The sequence below is a fragment of the Hippopotamus amphibius genome, chromosome 11, assembly GCF_030028045.1.
Source record: "Hippopotamus amphibius kiboko isolate mHipAmp2 chromosome 11, mHipAmp2.hap2, whole genome shotgun sequence".
Classification (NCBI taxonomy): Eukaryota; Metazoa; Chordata; class Mammalia; order Artiodactyla; family Hippopotamidae; genus Hippopotamus; species Hippopotamus amphibius.
Genome location: NC_080196.1, coordinates 107,673,326 through 107,690,812, shown reverse-complemented (window position 1 = coordinate 107,690,812; position 17,487 = coordinate 107,673,326). Strand labels below are relative to the sequence as shown.

Below are 17,487 nucleotides of genomic sequence, written 5' to 3'. Positions count from 1 at the left end.
CTCCTTTGTTTCACCTGCACTTGGTCTACTAGAAATTCCTAGGCATTTACAACATGTAGATAATGACACCTTTTCCCTATTACCAGCCAAATTCAAATATTCTATATCTTTATATTCTTTCAGTCATTTTTCCTGGCATTTAGCCCAGAGATCATTTATTTTATCTAGTCAAATCCTCATAAAATTTTGGGGAGATAGGAAATGGAGGAAATATCCCTCTTTAAAATGAGCGGAGGCTGAGGCTTTGAGGTCTGACTTGACTTTTCTCAGGAAGTGGAAGCATGAGACTGCAATCATGCTTCTGCTCTGTCCTGTGCTTTTTCTGACCAGCAAGAGAGTCTAACGTCTTTCAAATGAAGTTTCATCATGAGTAGTATTAAATATTGCATTATTTGTGTGCAGGACTGAAGATGGCTGCACATTCTTGGAAAGCCTACATTCAGAAATAAGGCATCCAGCTTCCAGCCCTTTAAATGTGGGCTGGCTGGTGACTGCACCGATTAATGACATCTGGTGGCTGTGACATTTTGTCTGTTTTGGGCATGCCCTTTGAGATCTTTACGGGAGTTTCTTCTTCTCTCCCTTGTCCTGAGTCACCATGTGAGTCTCACTGCTCTGAGGCTGCCATGGTATAAGGAAGTCCAAGCTCACTGTGTGCACAGGCCATGTAATTCGAGGTTTGACTCTTTCTTGGAGAATCCAGCCGTTTTCATCTTACAGATGGAAAATCAAAATCCAAAAAAATCAGGGATTTGCTCAAGGTAAAATCCTAATTCCAGACTCTCCAGTAGAGAAGAGTTCTCGTGACTTCTGAGTCCGCTGCTCTTTAAACTCTGATGCTGATCTCTCCTGGGAAGATGAGCTTCCTCCCCGACATGTGACAACATGTGACCACACAGCCTGGTTGTGGAGAGGACCTCTGCTGCCAGGAAGGCCAGGGCCTGACAACTGGTGTGACTTTTGTGACCATACAGGCTACCAGCACCTCTTCCTGCTTTCACCAAAAACATTATCTAGGTTATGCTACTGCCTTTTGCAATTTCCCTTTGCTGTTTTGGGACTCTGCCAGCCCTTGTGATAAACCTTAACGATAATTTGTGTTTACCTACATAAAATTCATGTGTATTAAAAAAAAAAACTGTTAAAAAATCAATTTGGGGGAATTCCCTGGTGGTCCAGAGGTTAGGACTCCAAGCTTTCACTGCCAAGGGCCGGGGTTTCATCCCTGGTTGGGGAACTGAGATCCCACAAGCAGTGTGGTGTGGCCAAAAAAAAGTATTAAAAAAATAATTTAAAAATCCATCTTCCTTTTTCTCTGTCTCTCCCTAATTATAGCCTAGAATTTTAAAAATCATTTTAGCACTCTAGACACAAATCTATACTATTGGGAGAAGAAAAGTTCAGCATTTATAGATTAGCATTTATGAGTTATTCTCTATGTGCCTGGCCCCATGCAAACTGGTTTCATAGGTTATCCCAGGTAATAGCCACATAAATTGTCAACAAATATGCCATCTGAACTTTACAGACAAAGACAGTGAGGCTCAGAGGGGTCTGTTCACGGTGCCACAGCCAGTGGGCGATGTCTCTGAGGCTCGGAGCCCATGATGTTCTTCCCTCTTTACCACAACTCATTGTAAAATAAATTATTGGAACCCTTTCATTCAAAAAGCAGGTAAGATGAGAATTACACCCATTGGGTTAATTCCACTGGACTGAGGCAGGAATGTGAGTGTCTCCTTGAGGCGTTCAAAATAGAACACCACAATTTGTGGGACAGCATCACAGGGTTAAGTCCATGAGCTTTGCTGTCAGCAACCTGTTATCAAATATCAACTCCACAGCTGCCTAGTCATTTGACGTCAGGCAAAGTACTCAAACTTTTTTTTTTTTTTAAGATTGAATTTTTCCTAATCTCTAAATCGAAGTTAATATAATGTGCCTTAAGTGTTGTTATAAATATTTTATAAGGTGATTTTAGAGTGAAAAGCACAATGCCTGTCACACCTGAAGTGTTCAGTAAAGAGAGCTGCACCTTTACTGTCTTTACTGCTACTACTGCACAGAGAGGTGGCTTAGACCAGAGGCTTCTATGTCTCCATGTGCTCAAGACGTGGAGGTTTGTCCAAAATGAATATCAACGGAATGACAAAGGAGGCAGAGGCATCTACTTGGGTCTACGTCTGAGGAGCAGGTGCTCAGTATGAGTAGGTGGGAGGCTGGGAGACAGAGGGGACACAGGTGAGCAGAGTGTGTGTGTGTGTGTGTCTGCACGTATGTGTGCTATCGGCTAGGAAGGGACAGACACAGCTTTTACGTATAATGAAGACAGTTAAAAAATGCCTCCGATGGGTGGATGTGTCAACATGGTCCCTGGTTTGTCTGAGACAAGAGGATATGGGTGGGGCAATACACTGTAGATGAGAAGCACTGCAAAAACAGGTGGGGGGGAATATGTGAACGTGACATGTGACATGTATGTCAGCGTAAGGAAAAAAAAGCTGCTTAATGAGGAAATGCTCACCACCAGTACACTCCTGGTGGAGAACATTTAGTTTTATTTGTTCTTGGAAAAGAGCTCATGAAACTTGAAAACTATACAGAAATAGAAGCCCTGGGGGCTGTTAGCCAGCCGAGCTTGGCATTGTTTGGATTCATCCAAAGGGTCCCCTGAAGTTGGAAGGTTTATGGACAACTGGTTTCTCACAGACCTGACTTAATTTTCAGTAGCGGATACCTCGCACTTAATCTTCCATTTTATTCAAGATAAATGGAAAAAAAATAGAAGATACCTTGCTGAGTTTATACCAGACTAACAAATAAAATGTAGTTTATACAGTCATACAATGGAAGTTGCTGGGTGACATTTAAAATTGGACTTTATGGAATATTATTTTCATTAACTTGAAACAAAATGGATGTCACTATTAAATATTTTAAACCATGTATTGACCAAAATACTTTCATAGAGTGTGAATACAGCTGGACTTTGGAATAACATCAGAAGTTATTACAAACATCTACATAAATACTTTGAATACCATTCTTACCTGTACTCAGTAATGCTTTTAAGAATATATATTCTCTATCTAATCTATCTATCATCCATCTGTCTATAATTTGCAAGCAGATGCATTTACAGAGCCACCCTTTGAATATAAGGAACATGATGAACACCTATTAAAACACTAAATTTCATAGGTGCTTTAAAAAAAATTTTTGCTGTCATTTGATTTTGAAATATATAAATATCTGGAGGCTGTAATAAGGTTTATGTAATTGATTTCCAATGTCTGCATACGATAAAATCTGGGATGAACTTTGGTGGTGGTTATAAAATTTTACCCATTTAAAAATTAAAGATTTTTCTTTTGCCATTTTATGAATTAGCTAATAATGATTGAGCTTTTACTAAAGACCAGGTAGCATTAACAGTCTGAAGTAGATATTATTGCTCCTTCTTCCTCTTTTAAGAAGAGGTAGCTAAGGCACAGAGAAGGTGAGTGACTTGCAGGAGGTCACAGAGCTCCGCTAGTCTTTCCCTACAGTCTGCCTGGTTACCCACCATGCTGTGCTGCTTCCACATAATGTGCATCCATTCATTGAATACATTCTAGGGATTCACAACTACGTTCCTTATTCTTTGAAAGTGGTCTTAATTATCTTCCCATGTGCTGCTTACTTCAGCTTCTTAGATTTCAGTTTGCCCACTGCTGGCCTGCTTTTGTCCCTCCTATTTTACAGCCCTGTCCCAAAGAGGAGTCAGACCAATTCTCTGGGTTGTATGCGTATATGTCATATATGTTTGTATGCTGAGGCATCTTGATTGACTTTTAAAATCTGTTTGTTTTTTTTTTAAGGAAATTATTTCTTGTAATTGCCAAGAGCAGATTGTATGCCCCTGAATAAATAAGACTGCTGTAGTTTAAAAAAAAAATAAAAAAAAATACTTTTGTAGTTTCCTTACTAATGTTCTATTCTAGCAATACAAATCAAAGAAACAAAGTCGTATTTTTTAAATACAGAAGTTGAAATTCTTAATGTTAGGCACTCATTTTCCTTATACATTATCAATTCTAATCAAGTTGATTAAATATTATATATTTATATAATACATTTTTCGAAGTGACATCTAGAGTATCCACAACAAATTTTAAGGGAAAAAAAACATGATCTAAATAAATTCTTTACTATTACACTGTGTCTCAGTGCCACATACTAGAAAAATTACACATTGCCTTCTTGTCATTCCATCTCATTTGTGCATTTATTGTAGACAGAAATGTATATTTTCTTTGCTTTTTTGTGTTTGTTTAGAGACTAAATTTCCTTTAGTGTTCTGAAACATTAGGAACACAGGCCCACTTTAGTTATCAACTATAATGATTTGTTCCAATTCAGATTGTGTGAGTTTAATCAGTGTCTGTCAATCTGTAAAAGAAAATTTCACAAAAATGCAAATGGCATTTCCCAGTAGCGAACTGGTCATTGTCAGTAATAATGAAGGCTCTTGTCTTCTGGTTAATAATTGATAATACTGAGCTGCAGAATCAAGAATAGAACTTTGAAGACTGAATTTGTTAACAGATATTCCTATATGCTGGATATAACATACCACTTGCAATCACAAACCACACATTTAAACTTCTCCTAGGGTTTTGTAAACTTCTATGAATATACCTAGAAGAGAGACTGAAAATAGTGTTAACATTTGCCTGTGTATGGCTCATGAGATTATTATGTTTCCAAATTCTTCACCTTTTCAGTATGGGAAAACTAGTTTTTTTATTTTTATTTTATTTTTTTCCATAGCTGATAGAGATTCCTGTAAAATGTGGGTATGAAGAATGCTGTCACTCAAAAGGAAGCCAAATTACCTAGGATACATCCCATTCTGGAAGCTTTCTTATTCCTTCAAAATTTATAAATGAGCATATGGTGCTCATGGCCTTGTTAGATATACTTGAAAGGAACTGAAAGATATAATTTAGCTACAGTTGGGAATAACAGTTTAGTGTCTTCAGAATACTTATAACAAGTATTATGGAATTTTATACACTCTAAGATGCCATCATTAGAAAGACAACATGACTTTATGTAGCACTACGAAAGAACAGTACTGCTAATTAAACCGTAACTCCCATCTGACTTGAGAGATGTTAAACTGTGAAAAAGATATGCATCTTGGAATTGATGCAATGGAATAGCATTTCCTTGTTTATGCAACTGTTTAGACAAGAAATTATTTCATAGGCCGGTAGCAGTCAATACTAGGGTAAGATTTATGATCAAGTATAAATCTAGAAGGGCAAATTACTCATTTTTAGTTGCAGTCTTAGTTGTACATAAAGCCAGCTTCGTTCTCTCTCCTCCTCTCCTCTTCTCCTCTCCACTCTGCCCTCCCCAGAGACATGGCAGCATTAGACCCACTTCCGTGCTGATGGGGCTGTCGGTAGAGTCAAATAATCTTGCTTCCCCTCCAGAAATTTCTCTTCATCTTACATTACGAAAGGAAATAAGACCATTTGTTTTTAAATGATTATTGTTCGAAAGGTTTATTGTTTTGAGAACAGTAAAATTTCTTAGTTTGTTAAATGTGTGAGTTTAACTTGCTTTTATTTCTTATATTTCTAGGTACAAGGGCAAGTAAAATGACAAATCTTAGAGGAAGAAAACAGTTTGTTTTCTAGGAAAGAAGTTCTATTTGAGACTCTGCTATTTGTTTTTCTCCATTCACTAGAGCTTAGGAAAACCAGAGAACTGACAGCTTTGGACAGCAGTGCCTTCAACAAGTCCTGCCAGTGTTGTTTTTTAGGCATTAGATGTGGGTTTGCTGTCTTGCTGGTATTTCAATAACACTGATGCTATTCGTCCTTAAATTGTGTATAGAGCTTTTCTAGTGACCAGGAGGCAAGAATTACTGGAAACAGGAGCATTCCAGACACTATGTTTTTAAACAACACACCGTAATTCTTGTTATGGGAGACTGGTCCCTTTTGAATAACTTACAATATTACAAAGTTACTAAAGACACCCCCCCCTTTACTTATTATTGATGGGATGTCGGAAAAATCTGTGTTTTAAATATTCCATTTATGTCTTCTCAGCTGCTCCTTCTCTGTGGACATTTCATAATACTTATAAAGCTTAAGAGCATAAAAAGAAAATTATAAAGAAGTTTCTTTTGTATTATTTGTGTTTGTTTTTGTGTGTGTGTGTTTGTGTTGTGTGTGTATGTGTGTAGAGATCCATGGAAATCCAAAATTAAATTGTTTCAGGGGCTCTAAGGTCTTGTCGACAATGAAGTCAGCCTACACTCATCCCCAGAGGGCTAAGTCATGAAGGCATATTTGCGATGTGCTTTCCGATGAAAGGATGTTTACCAGGACAGTGAAAACTTTCCTTGATAATTTTGCACATGCAAGGCAGAGCACCTACAAATGCTCTTGACAACAGAATTCAAAGAACTTGGAGTGTTCTAAGAACATGATCTCTGTGAAATGGAAACAAATTCTAGAGGTGCCGTTTGTTTAAATATCTGACTTTAGTAATTTCCTCAAATATTTGAACCTTAGTGATCTCAGAGATGGTTCCAGTTTAAAACTTATTACCGGGCTTAATTCTCCCATGTACCCTCTTAAAAAATTCTCTTTTAAAATAAACCTAGTTTTGAGTTAAGAAGTGAAGAAAATATAGAGACTACTTAAGATCGCTCTCTCTTTTACTAACACGATCATTTTCCCTTTCTTATTTGGACTTAGGACTGAGAAGCTGAAGCTTTACACGTGAATGTACAAAGGAAGAGTGTCTTATTCTACTGCAATAATCATTCTCCATGGAGCTTTGACTGAGGACTTTCCAATAGGTTGATTATCCAAGAAATCAATCAGGCTCTATTGTCACAACAACATAAACATGACCAACTGGTGTTTTTAGTATCCTTGAATCAAAAATTTGTCATGGCATTCTTAACCATCTGATTCAATTAGTTACATTAATAAAGCATGGAAAACTTGAGATTTCAAGGAGTAAAAGGAATGAGCTAAGCTTACTCTAGGAAGTACAAACTATTACTGGATCCCACAAAATTTTGGGCCACTTGAGAGAAGGAACATTCTTGCTCACTTCTTGTTTTCCTGACCTCCCCACAGCGTATTGAACACGGAGTAATAAAGATATTATTTACTAACCTGAATGGAGTTAATAAATGGCCAACCTCTCCTTTAAAACTTCTAAATTGAGTCAGTTAATATTCATTCATTCTTTCATTATCTTTCTCAGTGAAGGAAATGCAAGTATACACACTTCTAACAGCCTTACTGATTTAGTGATTCTTTTTATCCAATACTCCACAGTGGAAATGAACTATTTTTTTCATAACGCTTTTCTAGATATCAGATTCTTCAAGCAGTAATAGAAACACTGCCTAACTCAGATTATAGAGATACCTCAAAATATGTTTATTCATGTGTTCCCCAGGAAGGAAGGTGATAAATGGGGCAAAAAGTTTTACATGCATACAATGCTAAAAGATATATTGAATTCTTTCTATTATAGTTAAGAAATGGTTGTTGAGGCATTATTTCTCATTCAGGTTTATCTATAAAGCCAGTAACACTCTGAAACCATCTCTTTTTAAAAGGATGGAAGTATATACTTCAGTTGCCTGAACAACGACGTCTGGGGCATTCATTGCTTGTATAGGTTATTGGTAATTTAATCTTGTAAAATCTTTTTAATAACATTAAAAATGTATAAACTTTTTTTTGTCTGATCAATATTTACCTTCCATGGCTTGGTTTTAAAACTGGAAAGCCAATGAACAGTGTCATCTTCTTATTTTGTAGTGAATACATCATAAACAAAATGCAACATTTTCATATCTTAGGAAGGTTTGCCGGTACTTTTCCAAATCCCAAGTTACACTGTGGCCTAGTTTATGGCACAAACCTTTGTTTTATTTTATAGAAACCAATGACGAGCTGGATAGAGGGTTCTTAAGTAATATTCTATACTTGTTGGAACTTCGTTTTAAAAAGAGATTTGTGCATGTAGAGGAGGTCCCTTAAAAGAAAAAGAAAAGGTATCTGGGAGACCTGGAAATCTTTGCTTACAGCCCTAGAATTTGGGGAATTTGGGCACTTTTCAAGTTGTGCTAGCATGCCCTTGGAAAAGAATCGTCAGTTCAACTTATTCTAAAGAATGGACTACCTATGGAGTAATTTTATTAGTATCAATATTATCCTTCAGAGAAAAGTATAGCTGTGCAATCATTTTTGAAATTAAACCAAAGACTCCATTTATATGTATGCACCAAGCTGATGGAGTCTCTGATTTTGTGATTTCCAGAAACATCTGGTTTCTCTGCTAAGCCATATTGAGCCTGCTATTTAAACACCTGCCCCCTTTCCCTTCTATCTCAGAGCACCCAGATCCACAGTGTACCCCAATCCTGGCTTCCCACTGCTCAAGATCTTAGTAGGTAGACCTACCATCTCTAGCCCCTTCACAGCAATTGCTTCACTCCACTCCCCTGGACTTGCTTCTCATTGGCTCCGGATAAGATAAACATTCAATTGCATCAACAGCACGTGTGAATTAAATTTCGTTTTGCAAATGTTTTGGCACAAGATTGTTAGACATACTTGAAAGGGATTGGAAGATATTACGTAGCTATAGTTGGGAATAAAAATTTAGTGTCTTCACAAACATTGCAAGTATTATAATTACTCAACATCACTACCATGATTATGAACCTTTCATAGTACTTTCTGTGTGCCAGGTCTGTTCTTAGCACTTTATATATATTAATGCACAGATACCTCATTATGACCAAACAAGTAGAACTTTTACATCCCCATCTTACAGACAGAGGAAAATAAGACATTTAGAAGTTAAATAACTTGCTCAAGATTATACAGTGAGTGGTGGAACTGGTATGGGAACCCAGTACACTGAGTGTTCTCCTTAACGGCAGATTATTATGGCTGCATGAAAGAGCTCCTGGAATTTCCTTTATGAAAATACAATTTAAATGACTCACTTATGGCCTGTTCAGAACAACTGGAAGTAAAGAAATACAACCGTTGACTAATAGCAAGTGACATCACAGTTGTTCATTTTGGCTGAAAAGGAACATCAGCAGATTGTAAGGAGGAGCTGATAATGAACGTTCAAGATGCTGAAATAATTTGAACTTTGGTAGTTACATTTTTTTTCACCCAATTAACCCAACAGTAAGTAAACATCATATTAAGTAGATAATTGTTACAATAACTTAAATTTAACCCAAATCTTTCTAGAAGACTAAATCATACCAACCTACTATTGATGCTTCATCAATTAATCCCATAGCTCAAGTTAATAATCCTTTAATGTTCAAGCTACTCTTTCACCCCCACTGAGGGCCAAATGTAAGCCTGATTTGCACTTGTTGCCTACAGGTATTAGAAAGGCTTTTTAAACCATACCCTAAATATAGAGAGAAAAATGTGTGTGCAGTATTGACAAAATTTGAAATGTACTAAGAATAATATAAAATCATTTGTCAAACTACTTTGTCCTCTTACATTTAAAAGATAATTTTATACTTCAAAATATTATGTATTTGAGAATTTTAAAAGTCAAGACTAAAATAATGCTAGATATAAAGCCTCATAGTCTTAAAATGGAATAGACCTATGAATGTCTTTTTCTGGGTAGTGACCCACCTATTTCCCAAATCTCTACTTGTCCTTTCATAGACGGAGTCTAACACATCCCTATAAATTTTGAAGAAAGACAATACTGACCTCTTAAGATTATAGCTGAAAATAATTCCACTGCTTGCTTTTCAAAAAAGTTAGCAGTAAAGCTTATAATTTTTTTTCAGCTACTTGTAAAATTTATTTCAGATGCTTTTCTAAATTATTTCTTAGCTTGATCCTGAGTTCCAGCACAGGATAACAGACAGCTGGTAAATAATATAAGCTCTTTCTGCAAACATTTGAGTACTGGCTCTGAAACACGAATAGAAAGAGCTGGAAGTTTCAGAGAATCTAGGATAAATACAAAGACAAAGAGAAAAGTGTAATCCTTTCTGGTAGAAACATATTTTCCTCGTTATTTTGGGTCCACATTTGCATCTCTGATTGTCCAACTACATGTGGAGACACGCAGAGGGCACTGCTTCTTACTTCTCTCTGTGCACTCCACCCCTCTTCACATAACCGTGATTACAGGTCATAGGTACATATACAAAACGCATGGCTTCCTGCAGCAGCTACAAATAGCTTCTTTTGTCATATGCTAAATAGACTATCAGAGAGCTAAGATTCAGGAGCTGGGACAAGCTCTTGGGGCCAGGATGGGGTTGGACACTGGGGCATTGTTATACATGGACTTACATATACACAGTGTGCATCAGACCTCAGTGACATTCATTTCCAAGTTGTTAGGTTACCAAGGAAGGAGCCTTACCCGGGCCTTCTGCTCCATTTCTAGCATTAATCTCTCATGTTGCTCAGCTATGGCCAGTGTCGCAGAATGGACCTTCTGATAGATCATTTCTCCTTCCCTTGTTTGAAAAGTGAATAGTCCTTCTCCTGTGTCACACATTCTGTGAGAACAGAGATAGGGAAAGAGATGGGTCTTTATGTTCCAGTGCGTAACAGTTCTCCATGTAAAAGATGCCCTCTCCCTGTAATCCCCTCCACCTCAACTTTCACAGGAGTGAGTGAAGCAGATTCATCCTTACCAAACCAACCAACCCACCCACTAACCAACCAATGCGTCTTTAGATGAGAATGAAACTAAGGGCGAAAATCCATGCACATTTGGGTTTTTAAGATGAAGTGTTCACAACAGTGTAAACGAACAGACAAAAGTGATTTCAGTTATTACAGTGCATGTTTTACTAATATTTAAAGAATAAAAGCAAATAGTTGTTTTCTTTAAGAATCTTCACATTGATATCATAGCACTATCTCCTATGACTTGATAGCTCTTGAAACGTTAAGAACTTAAGAAAAAATCTGCAATTTTATACTCATTGCATAGGAACCAAGGAAAACACTTTTTAGGTTGTCACCTATAAATGGGAACTTGCCATCTGCCTGTACAAGGACTAAATGACATTGTGCTGCTACTGCTGCTGACCTTCCACATCCCCTGAGGGGCATTCAGGGTGGAGACCAGGAATGAGGCTCTCTGTGCTGTGGAGGATGGGCGGAAGAGGTCTTTAGATAGTTAGATGTTTTCAGAAGCTGATTTTATGAGCCCAACCCTTGCATCCCCTCATATCTAGAAAAGCACTAAATCCCTACATGGTGACGTCTGCTCCTCAGGACTAGCAGAAACCCCCTACAAAAAAAATGAGTTTGATTGTGTGTACTCCTCCTTTACCAAGAATACATATATACTAATCTTCCCCCCTGCCTCTTTGGAACAGTTTCTCAGAGCTCTCTGGGATGCTGTCTCCCGGTTTGCAGTCCTAATTTTGCCCCAAATAAACTCAACTTGCAACTCTCAGGTTGTGCAGTTTTTTAAGTCGACATAGTTTAAGGATTTGCATACACAGGTTGAAGCTTTTATTTAAACTGAGGAATCCTTACATAAATCTCGGTGTAGCCTCAGAAATAACATGGCAGAGAGGAGACTCTGTTTGGATGTGAGAATATTTGTTTGCACCTTGGTTCTGCCACTTACCAGCAGTGAGACCTCAAGCAAGCTGGCTAACTTGCCTGCACCTCCTTCCCACATCTCTAACAGGATAAACAACACCTTATGACAGTTAAGAGACTTGATATAATATTTATAGTGTTACTTAGCACATATTAAGTGCTCAAAAGTGTTATTATTATTATTTTCATTATAGAGAAAGTATGGAACCAATCTCAATAACCACGCCATAGAGAAATGGTTGGCTTAAATATAATATTTTTATCTGATGGATATTACACAGCTATTTCTATGTCATTTCTGAGAGCATATAATAACATTACAATTCTTTTTTTTTTTTTTCTTTTGGCCAAGCCGCCTGGCTTGCAGGATCTCAGTTCCCTGACCAGAGATTGAACCCAGGGCCATGGCAGTGAAAGCCTGGAATCCAAACCACTAGGCCACCAGGGGACTCCCTAAAACTCCTATACTGTACATTCAAGAGGAAAAAATCAGAATACAAATTCCTTTTCAATTATTTAACTATAATTACCTTTTAAAACATAATTTTTATTGGACTAAAACCACTGACAATTTCTCAGACAACAGGATTATGGGTACGTTTTATTAACAAAGACTGACTCTAAAAAAAAAATTAGTTAATATTTTAAACCAGCTTTTAAAAAATAATTGGAGGCCTTTAGAAAGGCCCACTGAATATCAATGTGATGTTCCCATTCAGAAATTGGGCCTTAACTGGACTGCCAAGTTGTTGTTTTCAGGCTATCATGTCAAAAGCTTTGCACAAAATGCTCACGGGGCCACCCTCTGTCTTCCAGCACCAAAAAGATTTCAGATTCTTCCCTGTGATTCTCCAAGGAGTTTCAGTAGAAAAGAAATGTCTCAAGAGGCTTCAGAAATTACAGAGGCTGCGGCTGCCATCTCTCAGGGCCCCACAGAGCCAGCACTTAGCTTCTGTGAAAGAGATCTTAACAAAATTCACACAGCATGAAATGGAAAGTCGGAGGGAAAAAGGAAGAGTTTTCACAAAGTGAAACACATGAGCTTTCTTTGTTGATTCAGAGGAGGAAAGGACTCCAACAGCAGGAGCAGGCAAGCCATTGATAAGCAGTGAACTCGTCTTGTTTGAGGCTGTGTTTTGTTCACTGTCATGGGGAAAACACTGCTTATTAGCCTTTGGAAATGAGGTAACAAATTGTGATTTCATATCCAGTCACTGAGATGCAAAGGTCTAACACTTAGCACTTCCTGGGACTTCACTCTGCCTAGTGAAGGAGTCTGGAAGCTTACAGAAGTTTTTTTTTCTTTTTTTTCTTTCCAGCCTCTGAAATAAAAACTATTGTAAACTTCAGCCATTGATCAAGAAACCAGGAGTTAGAACATGCTGGCATAAAAAGCAAAGAACTTTTGGGTAGAAGGTGCTCTTTTTTTCAACATTGGTACCTAAAGCCAGGCTGAAATCAAACGTCTTCAATACAATTGGCTCAGATTTATGACTTTTGTCTGCAGTGTTGGAATAAACAGTTTAGGTTTTCCTAGTTATTGTTTAAGACATGTTCTCTTGGGAGTGGTAAGAATAGATACGAAGATCTTTTTCTTATTTATGTAAAGAGTTTTGTGGTAGCAAGCCAGTACTAGGCAAGACCATAGGAGCAGGGATGAACTCATTCTGATGGCTGTTGCCTCGCTCCTCAGCATGGTCCCCAGACCGACAGAAGCTGCATCACCGGGAGCTGTCCAGAGTGCTGAATCAGAACCTGCACTTTCACAACATGATTCGTCTACAGGTTGAGTTTGAGAAGTACAGTAAAACCTTGGATTGCGAGTAATTTGTTCTGCGAGTGTTCCGCAAGACGAGCAAACATTTCTAATAAATTTTAACTTGATAAACGGGCGATGTCTTGCAATACAAGTAGTACGTGATGTCGAACGTCACATGATCACAACCCAGCCAAGGGAGCTGACCACCGACAAACTGATGGATCTGCGTTGTGAGCAACAGCAAGAAGTTGTGGAGGAGATCTCGTCTGCAGAGGAGGTGGAGAAAAAGGCAGAGGAATCCCTCACTTCAAATAAGATTAGGGAGATGAGTAACGTGGGAAACAGTGCAAAATTCTGTACAAAAGCACCACCTGAATAAGGCTTTTAGCAGTGCGAGTGATGAATCTGTTTAACAACAGTGCAATGTCACACTTCCGTGAAATCCTCAAAAGGAGGTAAAAGCAAGTGTCATTGGATAGGTTCCTTGTTAAAGTTGCATGAAAAGAAGAAGATTCCATTGAGCCAATAGATAGCAGTGATTCCGTTAGTGATAGTGAAAGTCGTCCTACACAATAACCCTCCTCTCTCTTGTCTCCCTCACACCAGCCACGAAGGTTTTAAGAGGTAAGTTCAGGTTAATGTATTTTTCTTTATATTTTGTATTTTCTTTATTAAAGAAATATTATTTTGTATTATATTATTCTGCATCGTAATCATTTTTGCATGAATATTTTGGGGTTGTGGAACGAATCATCTGACTTTCCATTACTTCTTATGGGGAAATTTGCTTTGATATACAAGTGCTTTGGATTACGAGCATGTTTCTGGAATGAACTGTGCTCGCAAACCAAGGCTGTACTGTACTTGCCTATGGAACTCTCTCCACGGGTCACCATTTCATTCAAGGGGGTGGGGGAGGATGCGCGGGACCCACAGGAGGACAAATTAGAGGCCATATCTGTGCAGTTTAAGACGGTGGCGTGTGAAACTGAAGCTTAGAAAGCAAGAAATGCGACAAAGAGAACAAAACCCTAAAAGAATCCTTGCCTTAATTTGGGAAGAGCTAAGATAGAGGTGATAGTTCCATCTGAATATCCTAACTCCTAGCCACTAACATGCACATACCTCAACTGCATTGATTTGAAGAGGAAGTGAAAATACGGACAATGTATGTTTGTCCTGACTCGGAACTAGAATGCCATCGAAGTGCATAGACAATTACGAACGTTATCTCTATATTACACTTAACAAGGTATCTGCACAAAATTAATACTTTTCCTTATATACAATAAAATGTTAACGAGTAGATTCTCTAAGGTCCCTTTCAGCTTTAAGGAATAGTCTGGGGCCTCACAAAAATTGTAAGAAATAAGTGGGAATGACACACTTATTTCCAGGTTTCTTTTTTTTTTTTTCCTCCGACATGGTGCTATAAGGGACATTATAATAACATAGGAGTCAAAAGACTAGGGGCTCAAATTTCAACTATCGTGTTATGGCCTGACATCTTCATTATCACACATTTATGCAGCATTATAAGCCGGGGGGAAAAGAGGAGGGAAAAATATTCATGGGTCATTGCCTCTGAGGCTTTTTAAATGGTGGGGAAGGTAAGCATTGTTCAAAGAGTGACCCACTCACTGTGGAATGTGCTTGCAGGAAGTACAGGGCCAAGAGGAAGGCCATGGAAAGTTACTCACCTGTTTACTCTGCATGTACAAAACAGGGGTGACGAGACTCTGTCACAAGATTGTTTTTATTTTTTCTTTTAATCAAATGAATTCATGTATGTGACAGTGGCAGGAAAGGATTAAGGAGGCAGGCCTGGCTTGCTCAAGCTCTACACACCCCAAACAAAAGCCTGTTTGGGGGATGGTCCCTTGCAGGGTTTCTGAAATGCAACCTCGGTGCCTTTGTTATATTGAGTCTGATAAGGCTGTTTTGTGTGCCTGAGGCCGTGAGCCACATCAGCCTGATCAGATACGCTTATCCTAACAATGTGGTTTACCAGGAAGGCCTGTTTGCTCTGGTGGCAGCTGTGGTCTGAATGGCTGAGGTTGTTGCGGAACCTTGAGGACACTGCATGCCCATAAAACTGACCCTCAACCCAAACCTCAGACACCAAGGCTCGGGGGAGCTTCCTTGGTTGACAATACCTCTCGCTTGTTGTCACACATCATTGCTGGGAGAATTAAGTCTGTCCCCATGTGACCGGAGGCTCGTGCCTCGTCTCTCCTTGTCTTCATCCTTGTGACTTTTGTTCTTGGTGATTGTAACGTACCATTCACTCTAGTAAACCAACACTGTGCACATAATTTTTTTTTTTCTTTCTAAATCTTGCAAGTCTTTCTAGGGAATCATTGAGCCTTAGGATAGTCTTGGAGACCCTCCACTCAAGACAGCCAGCATGTGGTATAGGTTGTTAATATGTTTCGATGCAATAAGAATATTAAAAATCCTACTCTTTTCCTTAAATGGCTCTTTTTCAAATTCCATTCCTCTAGGGATTTAAGAGGGCATGTTCTCTTTCTATAGCCCACCTCTCCATTCCCTTCCAGATTCCCTTGAAATAACAGTACTGCCGGTCTTGTCTCTACTGTGTTCTAATAAATTAGAAATAACCAAAGTTCCCTGTGAACATCTGTATTCACAGGAAACTAAACTCCAAGGTGGTGCTTCACTATGTATGGGTCTCAAAGTTCCCTTCAAGGGGAGAAACAACCCTAAAAGATGGTGCCACGGAGGCAATTTCACTTGAGAAAAAGCCCTACCACGTAATCGCTAGACCACTGACCTTCTTTTCTTGTCCTTACATCTCAAACTTAGCTCTTTATGAAGGAGTGGCATTGGAATTCCAGCCTTTCTTCCAAATGACTAGCAAAACAAATTTACCAAGTAAGAAGTTAGGGAAACAGTTTTAAGAAGTGAAAATGGATACTTCAAAATAATTCTCTGTGGGTTTTTAGATAAAATTTCACTACAGATGAATTTGTAGACCTCTGGCAATTTTGTCCATCTTCACAGTGTGCAGTTTCATTTCTGCAGTAAGTTTTGCAGTTTTGTATGTATATTTAGGGACCAAATATTTATCCTCCATGCACACAGAAATTTTAAACTCTCAGCAATGGTGTAAAGCAGGAGCACTTCCCTGAAAGCCCAGTGGTGTTTCACTATTTAAAATTTAATGTTTCATTATAGAAAGTAATGAAATTCTTAAAATCACAGCTCTTCTGCAGAGCAGTTAAACCTAATTAACACTTTTTTGTGATAACGGTTTAATTTTTATTGTCACTTAACAATACTAGCATTTTATTTCTCTTTTTTTAGTAGCTATGAAAAGGCTGAAGTTTCTGTCTAAAGCGCTGGTGAGTCAGATGTTGATCTGTGGTAAGAAGTTACAAGCAAAATGGACAAACAGATGAAAGCAAGAGTAAAGAAAGTCCAGAAACAGACCCAATCCACGTGAAAGTTCAGTATGTGGTGAAAGTGGCATCTCAAATCTGTGAGGGAAAGCTGAGCTATTCAATAAACTGTGTTTGGACAACAGCCATTTGGAAAAACATTTGCATCCATGTTTCTACCTCCACTGATATAAATACCAGAGGGGAAAAAACAAAAACAAAAACAAGAAAACCCCAAAAACAGTACCAGAAGAAAGTAGGAAAGAACTCCTATATAAACTCAGAAAGTGGAGGGGATTTCAAGTTACGATCCATGGCAGAAAGTGACAAAAGACTGGTAAATCTACCTGTGGATAATTTTAAAAATAAGTAATAAATCATACGATAGCAAATGGCAGATTAAAAACTAGTAACAATATTTGAAACTCACAACATTGATAACTGCTGATACCTGTAAGGTAGGTATAATAGTATTTTTTTCCTAGGGTTGTTTGATCATTAAATGAGTTAATATATATAAATCTTAAAACAGTGTTTGCAACTTATTACTACTCATGAAATAGTAATAATTCTATTATTATTACCACTACCACCTGAATAGTTAGATATCTAAAACATATTGTAAATTAATAAAAAACAACAAGGTGAATATAATATATATAGAGTG

General features: G+C 38.0%; 1 protein-coding gene across 1 annotated transcript in view; it reads right to left on the bottom strand.

Moving 5' to 3' along the window:
• Positions 1–17,487, bottom strand: part of DOK6 (docking protein 6) — a 418,365-nt gene that overhangs the window by 85,980 nt on the left and 314,898 nt on the right. The window contains exon 6 of the mRNA XM_057700520.1: positions 10,459–10,597. Within this exon, the coding sequence (XP_057556503.1) occupies positions 10,459–10,597 (139 nt within the window). The remainder of the gene's footprint in view (positions 1–10,458; positions 10,598–17,487) is intronic.